Raw genomic sequence first — 13341 nt, 5'->3', positions numbered from 1 at the left:
TGGTTCCTACTCTCACAACCATTCTCCTCCCTTACTTCCGTTGTCATGCCAACAAAACTGCATTCCAAATGCCCATTGTATTCCAACCATAACATTAGAACCATCATTCTATTTCTATTCTAAGTGTTTTGATCTCAAATTGCAATATTTTGGTACACAAATCGCAATTAGATTATTTTGGGGGGGTGGGGCTGAAGTCCTCTTATCTGAATGGTGGTGGGTTTAATTTTTAGGTGTTCGTAAGCAATCAAACAGTGTTCAAGCATATTGCGTCTCCTGCATGAGTGATATAAGTGGTTTGGTTGCATTTGTAAAAACTTCCTAACAACACTAACTGCCAGCCTGACCAATCTTCCTGGATTGGTTCTAAAGCCAGTTTAGAGACGTGTTGTTTCTACTACTTTATTTTGGTTCAACGACAGACAACGTAATAATCTGTTGGGACCAGAATGAGACGCTCTCTAGGTAAACAAACGAACTGAACCTCCTAGACAGCCTGCCTATCAATTATGTAGAAAGTCCAGAAGAGGCCATAGAAGAAGCCACTACGAAGCCTCTTGAATACGTTTTGACAGTAAAAGTAGCTGTAGGGGTGACATGTTTGCCCCTCCTTAAGGCACATGGCTGAAGAAAAATTATAATTAAATCACACTGTCTGATTACAATGAGGTTTATGCTACATTTTGCACTTAAATACAGTTTCAATATATAAAATGTATTAACTAGGCAAGTTGGTTAAGAACAAATTGTTATTTTACAATGACGGCCTACCCCGACCAAACCCTCCCCTAACCCGGACGACGCTGGGCCATTTGTGCTTCGCCCTATGGGAGTCCTGGCCACGGCCGGTTGTGATACAGCCCGGGAGCGAACCAGGGTGTGTAGTGACGCCACTAGCACTGAGATGCAGTGCCTTAGACCGCTGCGCCACTCATAGTGCACAAGCAATGTACTATGAATTTTTTTTTTTTCTCCGCTATTGCCTTACAGACATAGGCGTACTCTGTGAGAGCTTCAATCCCATTGGTTCTTGTAGTCTACGCCTGCATCTCAAACGGCACCCTATTCCCTACATAGTACACTACTTTTGACTAGAGCCATATGCACTACTTAGGGAATAGGGTGCTATTCGGTATACCGCCATATATTCTGCTCTCATGGAAAGTAGGAGGTGATTGATCCCATTTAGCTAATGAGGGTATTAGAGAAGAGCTCGTTATCTAGCTAGTGAAGATAAACACTGGCTAGATCACCTACCACAGTCTGTGTCTGAACCATGACACCCAAGGTCTAAGTCCATTAAACATTAGACTCCGCTTCGGCCTCGAGGCAGGGAACAGAGGGAACTAGTTGCCGTGGTCACTGTGTGTATTATCGTCTCCTATTGCTGAGTCTACCCTTCTTTTTTTTAATGGAGTAATCTGCTGCATGTCCGTTTTTCACTATCTCCATCACGGAGGGCTTCCGTTTTCCATAGCACTTCAGGTCCACGCAGGAAATGTTTCAGTTAGCGACATTGATCTGGTGTTTAACATAGTCCCGTGTTCCTGTGAAGGACAGACTGTGATTTTTTTCTGGAAAGTAGTCCTGTCTGTGTGTTGTCCCAAATGGCACCCTATTCTCTATAAAGTATACTGCTTTTGACAAGAGCCCCTATGGACCCTGGTTAAAAGTAGTGCACTGTATCTGGAATGTAAAACAATAACAACAAAAAGAGAGAAATGGAACACGGGCTCGGTCTGTACCGGTTGACCGCAACATGACCTGTTACTGTCTGACAGAATGTGTGAAAGTTAACTTTAATCTCTTCAGATTAGACCGAAATCTGGAGAAATCTGGAGGGATTAAACACACTATATATATATATATTACACTTGGTTAGTGTTGAGAGGGAAGGACAGAGATGATGGGATTCCTGTTCTGAGATGATGCCAGGCAGGGATGGGTAGCTTCAGTCCTTCGTGGTGTCTGTTGTTTCTGTTCGATGTAGACCCGATCTGTTCAGAAGAGAGAACCAGCAGACCGTTCCAGCACAGTGTTAGCTAGTGTTCATGTTTCTCTCCCTTAATCTTTCTTTATGGGAAACACCAGACTCACTATTAACACTGGGCTGCTAATCCACCCTGCCTCACACATTTAACTAATGATATCTCAATGTGTTGATTATGCACTCTCATCTCTCCCTCTCATCTCTCTCTCTCCTCTCTTTCTCTCTCCTCTCTTTCTCTCCTCTCTCCTCTTTCTCTCCTCTCTTTCTCTACTCTACCTCCCTCTCTGTACCTCCATCTCATTCTCTAACATATAATATCTTCTCTCTCTCCTTCAGCCTCCAGCCAAATTCCTCCTACCAGAGATGAACATATCAGACTATGGGAAGAAGTGTGTAGTGATCGACTTGGATGAGACATTGGTACACAGCTCATTCAAGGTAAAAAAAAAAAATGTTGTTTTTTAAAATTAAGCCCTGGTAGGCTGGTATTATAAATGTACAGTTTTCATGTTTTATGTTAGATTATTTCTGCAAAACCAATTTTCCTCTGAGACAAAGTTGAACTTGGTACTCGACTCATTGGCTGGGCTGGCCTCTCATTGGCTGGGCTGGCCTCTCATTGGCTGGCCTGGCCTCTCACTGGCTGGGCTGGCCTCTCATTGGCTGGCCTGGCCTCTCATTGGCTGGGCTGGCCTCTCATTGGCTGGGCTGGCCTCTCACTCAAGACTCCATCACGCTTTGAAGAGCTATCTAATTGGTTTCTCCTGAATTCATGCCTGTCTGTCTGTCTGTCTGTCTGCACAGACTGCTGCACGATTCCCGCTTTAATTCTCCCCTCATCAGCCTTCATAGGCACCCGAGTGGTGCGGCGGTCTAAGGCACTGCATCTCAGTGCTAGAGGCGTCACTACAGACACCCTAGGTTTCGATTCCAGGCTGTATCACAACCGGACGTGAATGGGAGTCCTGATAGGGCGGCGCACTATTTGGCCCCAGCGTCGTCCGGGTTTGGCCGACGGTATGGCCGTCGTTGTAAATAAGAATTTGTTCTTCACTGACTTGCCTGGTTAAATACACATAAATAGTATGTTGAATGAGGCTCATCTTGCCTTTGTCATAATGTGTAGACTTAACCTCCAGTTTCCTCTTTACTTTGAGTTCCCCTAGATCCACTGCTCTCCGTCTGTTCATTGTAATCATGTAGGGTTACACGTACATTAGACCGTGTGTTTGTAAAGTACTTAGTTCTGAGCCATTCATTTTTCGCGTTTTAATAAACAACTAATTGACAGATGTCGGTTCAATTATTTGAATTCCATTTTGTTTTGGTTTTTCTTCCTGAGAGCTCAGTACACGCATTGCAGTGTTATCTCTCGAGGTCGATCAGATACAGCCTGAACCTTGCGATGTAGTAGGGAGTTGTAGTTTCCAACTAGCCAAATTCGACATTCTTTAGCGCATAAAACGTGGTAATTAACTACAATGACCATAATCCAGTGCGCACGCACTTGTCCGGTCTGTGTTACTTTTACGACTGCTACAGAAGAGAGAAGAATGCCCGATCGTGAGGTGATATAGAGAGCAGCTGTTGTTTAGCGACGTATCGTGATTATGTAATATAGAGCAGCTGTTGCTTAGCGACGTATCGTGAGGTGATATAGAGAGCAGCTGTTGCTTAGCGACATATCGTGAGGTGATATAGAGAGCAGCTGTTACTTAGCGACGTATCGTGAGGTGATATAGAGAGCAGCTGTTGCTTAGCGACATATCGTGAGGTGATAGAGAGCAGCTGTTGCTTAGCGACATATCGTGAGGTGATATAGAGAGCAGCTGTTGCTTAGCGGCATATCGTGAGGTGATGGAGAGCAGCTGTTGCTTAGCGGCATATCGTGAGGTGATGGAGAGCAGCTGTTGCTTAGCAACGTATCGTGTTCATGTGATATAGAGAGCAGCTGTTGCTTAGCGACGTATCGTGATCTTGAGGTAATATAGAGAGCAGCTGTTGCTTCACCAGGTATCTCTACCTGAAAATACATGATCTGGGTGGTTGATAGTTGGTGTTCAGCAGTCATAAAAGTATGCCTTATTTACTTTGAAGAACTACTATAACAGTGATTCTGTCAGACAGCAGCTCTATAGAGATGAGATGACTTGGAATGAAATAATAAAGTCATCAAATAAGACACATGTAATGTATACCACAACTGAAATATATAAAGTGATGATAAGTGATCAGCAGTAATGGGCAGTCGCTACCCTCATGGGACTTTTATTAATTGTTTTATTCTGTGTTACAGCATCCAACCCAAATAATTGAAACCGAAATTGAAAACTGTTAATTTTTTTTAAAGAATCAAACTGACTTCAAAAAGCATTTATCTCTCGTCACTAAAAGCAGTCTGAGCTGCAGATAAAACAACAGAGAGCGTTTCCTTTCTCCTTTACAGACCTCTGTGTCCTCCTCAACAACTTCCAGTAGGACAGATCCAGGATGTGTCTGCTGTGAGCTAGCAGCACTGTGTGTTTGTAAAGCAGTCTGAGTTTATAGATAACCAACTCCGAGAGCAGCACCATTTTCTTACCTGTTCTGGGGGGAAAAGTCCATTTTAAAGGTAGCTAACTAGAGAGTCAACAGCAGTAGACAGCATTAGAGACTGTTCTGTCCCATGTTAGAGAGTCAACAGCAGTAGAGACTGTTCTGTCCCATGTTAGAGAGTCAACAGCAGTAGAGACTGTTCTGTCCCATGTTAGAGAGTCAACAGCAGTAGAGACTGTTCTGTCCCATGTTAGAGAGTCAACAGCAGTTAGAGACTGTTCTGTCCCATGTTAAGAGAGTCAACAGCAGTAGAGACTGTTCTGTCCCATGTTAGAGAGTCAACAGCAGTAGACTGTTCTGTCCCATGTTAGAGAGTCAACAGCAGTAGAGACTGTTCTGTCCCATGTTAGAGAGTCAACAGCAGTAGAGACTGTTCTGTCCCATGTTAGAGAGTCAACAGCAGTAGAGACTGTTCTGTCCCATGTTAGAGAGTCAACAGCAGTAGAGACTGTTCTGTCCCATGTTAGAGAGTCAACAGCAGTAGAGACTGTTCTGTCCCATGTTAGAGAGTCAACAGCAGTAGAGACTGTTCTGTCCCATGTTAGAGAGTCAACAGCAGTAGAGACTGTTCTGTCCCATGATAGAGAGTCAACAGCAGTAGAGACTGTTCTGTCCCATGTTAGAGAGTCAACAGCAGTAGAGACTGTTCTGTCCCATGATAGAGAGTCAACAGCAGTAGAGACTGTTCTGTCCCATGTTAGAGAGTCAACAGCAGTAGAGACTGTTCTGTCCCATGATAGAGAGTCAACAGCAGTAGAGACTGTTCTGTCCCATGTTAGAGAGTCAACAGCAGTAGAGACTGTTCTGTCCCATGTTAGAGAGCCAACAGCAGTAGAGACTGTTCTGTCCCATGTTAGAGAGTCAACAGCAGTAGAGACTGTTCTGTCCCATGTTAGAGAGTCAACAGCAGTAGAGACTGTTCTGTCCCATGTTAGAGAGTCAACAGCAGTAGAGACTTCTGTCCCATGTTAGAGAGTCAACAGCAGTAGAGACTGTTCTGTTCCATGTTAGAGAGTCAACAGCAGTAGCTGGGATAGACTGTAGTTCAGAGAGACTGACTAACAGTGACCTTGCTTGGCCTCTGGTGTCATTATCCAGAATATCTTTCTCGTAATCCCCCTCTTCTCCTCCTCTTTTACTTGGTACAGTTTCTCTCTCTGTCTCTCTCTCTCTCTGTCTCTGTCTCTCTGTCTCTCTCTCTGTCTCTCTCTCTGTCTCTCTGTCCTATAGTTTGTTAGAGAGAAAGGCAGAGAGAAATAGAGATTTTGTTTTGTCAGAAAAGGGGAAGGAGGAGGAGAATAATACTTAAGGGGGCAGGAGGAGATTAGTTTTCCTTTCTTGAAGGCGACTGAATGGGTGTGCTAGCCTAAAATCTATGGCACTGTGCAAGCTCTCCCTCTGCTGTGTGACTGTTGTATTACACCACTGTGGAGCAGTGTCTGAGACACTCTGACATGTTGTGTTTTATCTCTTCTCTCTTGCAGCCCATTAGCAATGCTGACTTCATAGTCCCCGTGGAGATAGATGGCACAGTTCATCAGGTACTGTAGGATCACTACTGTCTCTGTCTTTTATTCACTTTTAAATACTGGTTATTTGATTATGTGTACCGGAGTCATTAGCGTCTCCAACGGTGTTGTCAGAAATGACCAATTTTACTTTTATAGAAGACAAATTTTAAGTTTTATATTTTCACAAGTCTTTCAAAATCCGACCAAATGTTCCACTGTTGCTCCCAGTTCCTCTGAGCTCAACTCCAGAAGAAGAGGAAGAGGAGGAGGAGGAGGAGAAAGGTTGTGACCCAGTTCAAGTAATCCAGGATAGGCTGTGTGTATCCTGGTTGGCCTGTTCATGATTACTTGAACTGGGTGGCGGCTACTGGTCTGGGAAAGAGGAAGAGGATAGCGGTCTGATTGTTCGACTTAATGTGTGTATGATCAGTGAACTGGGTGGCGGCTACTGGCGGCTACTGGTCTGGGAAAGAGGAAGAGGATAGCGGTCTGATTGTTCGACTTAATGTGTGTATGATCAGTGAACTGGGTGGCGGCTACTGGCGGCTACTGGTCTGGGAAAGAGGAAGAGGATAGTGGTCTGATTGTTCGACTTAATGTGTGTATGATCAGTGAACTGGGTGGCGGCTACTGGCGGCTACTGGTCTGGGAAAGAGGAAGAGGATAGCGGTCTGATTGTTCGACTTAATGTGTGTATGATCAGTGAACTGGGTGGCGGCTACTGGTCTGGGAAAGAGGAAGAGGATAGTGGTCTGATTGTTTGACTTAATGTGTGTATGATCAGTGAACTGGGTGGCGGCTACTGGTCTGGGAAAGAGGAAGAGGATAGTGGTCTGATTGTTTGACTTAATGTGTGTATGATCAGTGAACTGGGTGGCGGCTACTGGCGGCTACTGGTCTGGGAAAGAGGAAGAGGATAGTGGTCTGATTGTTTGACTTAATGTGTGTATGATCAGTGATTGTAGTTGTTGTAATTCTGACTGGTTTCAGGTGTATGACCCAAAAACACTGGTTGTAGGTGTAATCATATGGCATTGGTTGAAGCTCAGTGTTAAATTCAAATCTCCCTACTATTATATCTGTGCAAAGTTGATTTGCAAATTTGTATCGGATTGGGAGGTATACAACACGCTCCCCGCATCTCGTCATGAGCTGTTGGGTCATTAGCGAGAACCACATACCGTATTTTTCACAGGGTCGTTAGCATTAGGAACAAAATACAAAACTCCAAATTGTGTCACGTTACTTTTCAACGTGTTCTCGAAAAGCTGACTTCAGGTGCAGGTACAGGTGCACCCAGGTTAAATAACACCAACACCATTGCTTGCCTGCATGACCTTTTGTGCAGTTAAAAGAAAATGCCATGCTTGCTAACTTGGTTAGCTATGTGACTATTTTCAACACATCAACAATAAAACATTTTTACCAAGCAATATAAATAAATGCTCAGTAGTGAGTGAGTGAGTGATAACAAACGCTTCCTGTCATCACCAGACTGTCCATTTTTAAATCGTGTCGAGATGATGCGTTCACGACCGGGTTTGTTTTAACCGCACCGCCATGGGATCTGGGTTCACTTCTAGGAGGAGACATTACGACCATTCTTCCGTGCGTAGTTGAGACACACAGTCCCGACACACACACACACACACGATGTTAAAAGAGCATCTTTGAGTACCATTGGACAGAGACTGGTGTGTGTGTGTACTACTGCGCCACCTCCTACGCTACATCCCAGGGACACGCTGCTTAATGGCAAAGTGGGAGGATTGTGTTCCCTGAAATGCGTACACCAGCTAATTGACGGAGCGCCACGATCTCTCTACACACTTTTTTTTTTATATATCTTCTGGTCTCACCGGAACATCCAGCTCTTCCTCTGCGCGATATCAAGAGAAGACCGTCGTCCCGGGAAACATTCACCTCTAAATTTGCGCATCTGCCGAACCAGTGCCGTCCCCTTGGGTTTAATCCCAAGACGTTTCCACTGAGGTGGATGACCGATGACTAAGGATGTCAATGGAGGAGAGGTAGCACAGGCCCTCTACTGGCGCAGAACACAGAGGAGTTTGTGCCACCTAATGTGACAAGTCAATGTATTGTGGCAGACCAGGGGGTTGGGGGTCAAAACGTTGACACAGAGTAGGATTAGTTCAGTTTCAAAGGTGTTTATTCAAATAATAGTCCAAAAGAATAGGTCTCCCCCAAGAGACCCTCTCCGGGATACCGTCTTCTGGGCTCCGGGTCTTACTGTATCCCCCAAGAGACCCTCTCCGGGATACCGTCTTCTGGGCTCCGGGTCTTACTGTATCCCCCAAGAGACCCTCTCCGGGATACCGTCTTCTGGGCTCCGGGTCTTACTGTATCCCCCAAGAGACCCTCTCCAGGATTCCGTCTTCTGGGCTCCTGGTCTTACTGTACCCCCCAAGAGACCCTCTCCAGGATCAGGTCTTGCTGTATCCTGTGAGGATCAAACACTGAACTCACTCCTGTTACCATCCCCAAATATACAGGAGTCCTTCCCTCCCCAAGTCTCTCCCCTGTGTGCTGCCCTTCTGGCAGCTTTATGGGACTTGTACAGCTGGTGAGCAATCAGCCCTTGATTACTCACCAATCCCCAATTAGTCCTGGCCAGAGAGCCCGTCGTGACCTGGCACGTCCAGCAGATGGAGCCATCGCCTCGTGATGTATCCTCCTTCTGTCACCAGGCCTCGACGAGTCTCCCCCTGGTGGCTGACCTGCTGTACGCCACAGTATGTAAACAGTTCAATGGGTAGGCTACATGGTGATTATTGTGTGTATTTTCCAGGAACTTCCTCCTTCCTCATATTGTCTTGTTAAAAGAGAACTGGAACATTTACCCTGACTTCTCCTTATTGGCTTAAATGGGTTTCTGTTTTTGTTTTTTTCCCCGCTTCCCTCTGTAAAATCAGCTGTTAATGTTAAATAAATACTAACAACTGCATTATTTCTGTTGCCATTTGTTATTTTTGTGTACTTTTTACTTGACTTGTATTGCTGTGTTATGATGTATTATAATGTTGTGTAATAATGTTGTGTTTTACTGGTGTAAAAACCAAGGAAATTAGATGATTAGGCTGTTTGAGAAGTTTTGAATCCTAAACAACCTGCACACACACTGTTTTAAGTGCACTAGACCAATATACAGATGTTTTGAATCCTAAACAACCTGCGTACACACTGTTTGAAGTGCACTAGACCAATATACAGTAGCTTCTGTAGTAGGTTAAAGCTGTGTGCTGAAAAACCTTGGCAGAGCGTGGGTGGGGTAGGCATTGTGGTGCTCATGTGAATGTCCTTTATTTTCCTGCTTCAGACCAATGCCTACTTCTCACATAAAACACATGTTTTTTTTTGGTTTTGAATCATCCTATATTAATCTGTGGTTGCAGGTGTACGTGCTGAAGAGACCTCATGTGGATGAGTTCCTGCAGAAGATGGGAGAGCTGTTTGAATGTGTTCTCTTCACGGCTAGTCTCGCAAAGGTACTTTCAGCAACTCGAATCCTTTGTCCCTTGTCTGACATACTCTAGTAGTCTACTATAGGGAATAGGGTGCATACTCTAGTAGTCTACTATAGGGTGCATACTCTAGTAGTCTACTATAGGGTGCATACTCTAGTAGTCTACTATAGGGTGCATACTCTAGTAGTCTACTATAGGGTGCATACTCTAGTAGTCCACTGTAGGGAATAGGGTGTATACTCTAGTAGTCCACTATAGGGTGCATACTCTAGTAGTCTACTACAGGGAATAGGGTGCATACTCTAGTAGTCCACTATAGGGAATAGGGTGCATACTCTAGTAGTGCACTATAGGGAATAGGGTGCATACTCTAGTAGTCCACTATAGGGAATAGGGTGCATACTCTAGTAGTCCACTATAGGGAATAGGGTGCATACTCTAGTAGTCCACTATAGGGAATAGGGTGCATACTCTAGTAGTCCACTATAGGGAATAGGGTGCATACTCTAGTAGTCCACTATAGAGAATAGGGTGCATACTCTAGTAGTCTACTATAGGGGGAATACTCTAGTAGTCCACTATAGGGGATAGAGTGCATACTCTAGTAGTCTACAATAAGGTGCATACTCTAGTAGTCCACTATAGGGAATACGGTGCATACTCTAGTAGTCTACAATAAGGTGCATACTCTAGTAGTCCACTACAGGGAATACGGTGCATACTCTAGTAGTCTACTATAGGGAATAGGGTGCATACTCTAGTAGTCCACTGTAGGGAATAGGGTGTATACTCTAGTAGTCCACTATAGGGTGCATACTCTAGTAGTCTACTATAGGGAATAGGGTGCCATTTGGGGCATGGCTCTGTTCTCATTGTTTTGGTTTCTGTTCCTCCTGTCTTCTGTTCTTCCTGTGTTAATATCTATCTACTCCCTTCTGGTCTTCCTGTTTTAACATCTATCTACTCCCTCCTGTTCTTCCTGTTAATATCTATCTACTCCCTTCTGTTCTTCCTGTGTTAATATCTATCTACTCCCTTCTGTTCTTCCTGTTAATATCTATCTACTCCCTTCTGGTCTTCCTGTGTTAATATCTATCTACTCCCTACTGTTATTCCTGTGTTAATATCTATCTACTCCCTTCTGGTCTTCCTGTGTTAATATCTATCTACTCCCTTCTGTTCTTCCTGTTAATATCTATCTACTCCCTTCTGTTCTTCCTGTGTTAATATCTATCTACTCCCTTCTGGTCTTCCTGTGTTAATATCTATCTACTCCCTCCTCTTGTCCATCTCTTTGAGCCGATCTCTGTCTGGGCAAGTGTCAACTGTCTGTGTGGTAACTGAGCGTTTCCCATTTTCAAAGTTTCCTACCCATCAGTAGTGGGATCTCCCTGTCCTACGGAGACTACCAACCATGTCAGTAAGCAGCTGCATTAAATCACTAAGATGTGCTAGTCTAGCCTGGGTACTAGTCTGTTTGTGCCATCATGTCACTCCTTTTCGTGCCAAAGGTTTGATAGCATGATTGCACTAACAGGCTAGTTAGTGGTAGCTTCAGAGCTTCCTGCTTCCATCTCTGTACAGTGTCTTCTTTGACCTTTTGATGTCTGACCCCTGACCTGTAGTAGTAACCTTTTTGACCCTGTGTGTGTCCAGTATGCTGACCCTGTGGCGGATCTTCTGGACCAATGGGGTGTGTTCCGAGCCCGTCTGTTCCGGGAGTCATGTGTGTTTCACCGGGGGAACTATGTTAAGGACCTAAGCAGGCTGGGTAGAGAGCTCAGCAACGTCATCATACTGGACAACTCTCCTGCCTCCTACATCTTCCACCCCGAGAACGCTGTGAGTTCGCTAGTTACGCCTGTGTGTAGCAGACAACTCTCCTGCCACTGGCCTAGTGATCTTCCTTTGGAGCTACTGACTCCGCCAGGTTTTATTCCAACCCTGCTCTAACACACGCGATTCTTCTAATCAGCTGCTGATCTAGACGTTGATCACTTGAATCAGGTGTGTTTAGTGCAGGGCCGGAACCAAAAGCCATTACACACAGTAGACCCAACTGAACCAGCATGTGCTGTCTGTCTCCTCAGGTGCCGGTCCAGTCGTGGTTTGATGATCTGAGCGACACAGAGCTACAGGACCTGCTGCCCTTCTTCGAGGGCCTAAGCAGAGAGGAAGAGGTGTATGGTGTGTTGCAGAACCTCCGGGGCAGGTAGCACCAGGGTAACCCCACCTTTCTCTCTCTCTCTCTCTCTCTTTCTTTCTTTCTCTCTCTCTCTCTTTCTCTCTCTTTCTCACTCTGCCTCTTTAACGACACACCATCGCTCAGGCTTAGACAGATTTCCCGTCCTCTGTCCCCTAGAGGCAACCTGGAGTCACACTGTGGGATTGTAGTGTGTAACCCAACACCAGACACCCCAAACAGTACACCTCTCTCCGCTATGGTATCCTCTCCTAGAGGCTGGGGGCTCACTGTAGTCAGAGTGGAGAATACTCCAACTCCCATGGAGCACAGTGGCGGAACCAGGAAGCTCGACTGTGACATCATCGGTTAGAAGATTTGTATGGGGTGGCAGAATGCGTTTTTGATTTGAGGGAATGGACGCAAAGGAAGAAACTCTAGTCTTGTGTTGTGACACCGACTAACAGGCAGAGTTGTTACTTTTAACCAAAAATCTATATTTTGTGTGGAAATTGTTTTTTTGTTGTTGTTGTTGTTGTTGTGAAGATAACCGATAAATTCAGTCTGAGTATTAGGTCCTTGTATTGTTGCTATGCATCAGGAGAGTGTCTGGTAGTTTGAAAGGACTGTGATTTACTGTTTTCCTTTTCTTACCGAACGAAGTGCCTTGTTTGAATGTGGTTCTGAGGAGATATTTTGTACATGGCATATTTTCAGAATACTTCTTCAGTCTTTTTATTGAATTCTGTCTATACTTTAAAATGGAGACCGCTATGATTCTTTATAACAAACCACTGTTGTTATTTTAGGAGGTTGTCCTACCTTGTATTGGTTACACGTTATATTCCTCTTCTTTTTGACACCATATAAGCGTTTTATTTTCTCTTTATCTTGCTGTCTTCACTATACCTTAGAATAGTGTATTATGGTTCATTTGTTTTAAGAAGCAAAGGAATATGTAACTTTCTACATAGCAATTAGGCTGAATTTTGGGAAAAACATCCTGAACCATAGTTGAATTTGTGCCAACATTTTTCTATGTATTTCTTTTATTCGTTTTTGCCAAAAAAGTGATTTCAATTGTTAAAATCTAAGTAGGGGTTTAGCTCAGTCTATTTTAAGGAGTTTTGCCAGTTAACGAATGCCATTCAGTTATGTTTTGAAGTGAATGAATCCTACTTTGTTAGCAATCCAGTTAATTATTTTAGTCTGCTAGTTTTTAACTTTATCATTTTATTTCTACACATGGATAGGATATAAGTCTAGCAACAAACAAAAAATATCCTTCGGGAGGCGGTAACCCATACAAATCCCCCCCCCCCCCCCCCCCCCCAGTGGTACACTGTTGCCATGGTATCCCTCTCATTGTTTCCAGTGATCTGGAGTGCGTCCCAAATGGCACCCTACAGTGCCTTGCGAAAGTATTCGGCCCCCTTGAACTTTGCGACCTTTTGCCACATTTCAGGCTTCAAACATAAAGATATAAAACTGTATTTTTTTGTGAAGAATCAACAACAAGTGGGACACAATCATGAAGTGGAACGACATTTATTGGATATTTCAAACTTTTTTAACAAA

At 44.3% G+C, this 13341-nt stretch overlaps 1 protein-coding gene across 2 annotated transcripts in view; it reads left to right on the top strand.

Annotated features, from left to right (window-relative positions):
* Window positions 1–13264, top strand: part of LOC110530834 (CTD small phosphatase-like protein) — a 43859-nt gene extending 30595 nt beyond the window's left edge. For both annotated transcript variants that reach the window (XM_021614118.2, XM_021614119.2), the window contains 5 exons: window positions 2327–2428; window positions 6070–6126; window positions 9510–9602; window positions 11238–11423; window positions 11672–13264. In XM_021614118.2, the coding sequence (XP_021469793.1) occupies window positions 2327–2428; window positions 6070–6126; window positions 9510–9602; window positions 11238–11423; window positions 11672–11797 (564 nt within the window). In that variant the 3' untranslated portion in view covers window positions 11798–13264. The remainder of the gene's footprint in view (window positions 1–2326; window positions 2429–6069; window positions 6127–9509; window positions 9603–11237; window positions 11424–11671) is intronic.
* Window positions 13265–13341: the final 77 nt, after the last annotated feature.

This window comes from Oncorhynchus mykiss, chromosome 8 (genome assembly GCF_013265735.2).
Source record: "Oncorhynchus mykiss isolate Arlee chromosome 8, USDA_OmykA_1.1, whole genome shotgun sequence".
Classification (NCBI taxonomy): domain Eukaryota; kingdom Metazoa; phylum Chordata; class Actinopteri; order Salmoniformes; family Salmonidae; genus Oncorhynchus; species Oncorhynchus mykiss.
The sequence above is the reverse complement of the archived record's forward strand: the minus strand, read 5'-3'. Positions and strand labels throughout refer to the sequence as shown.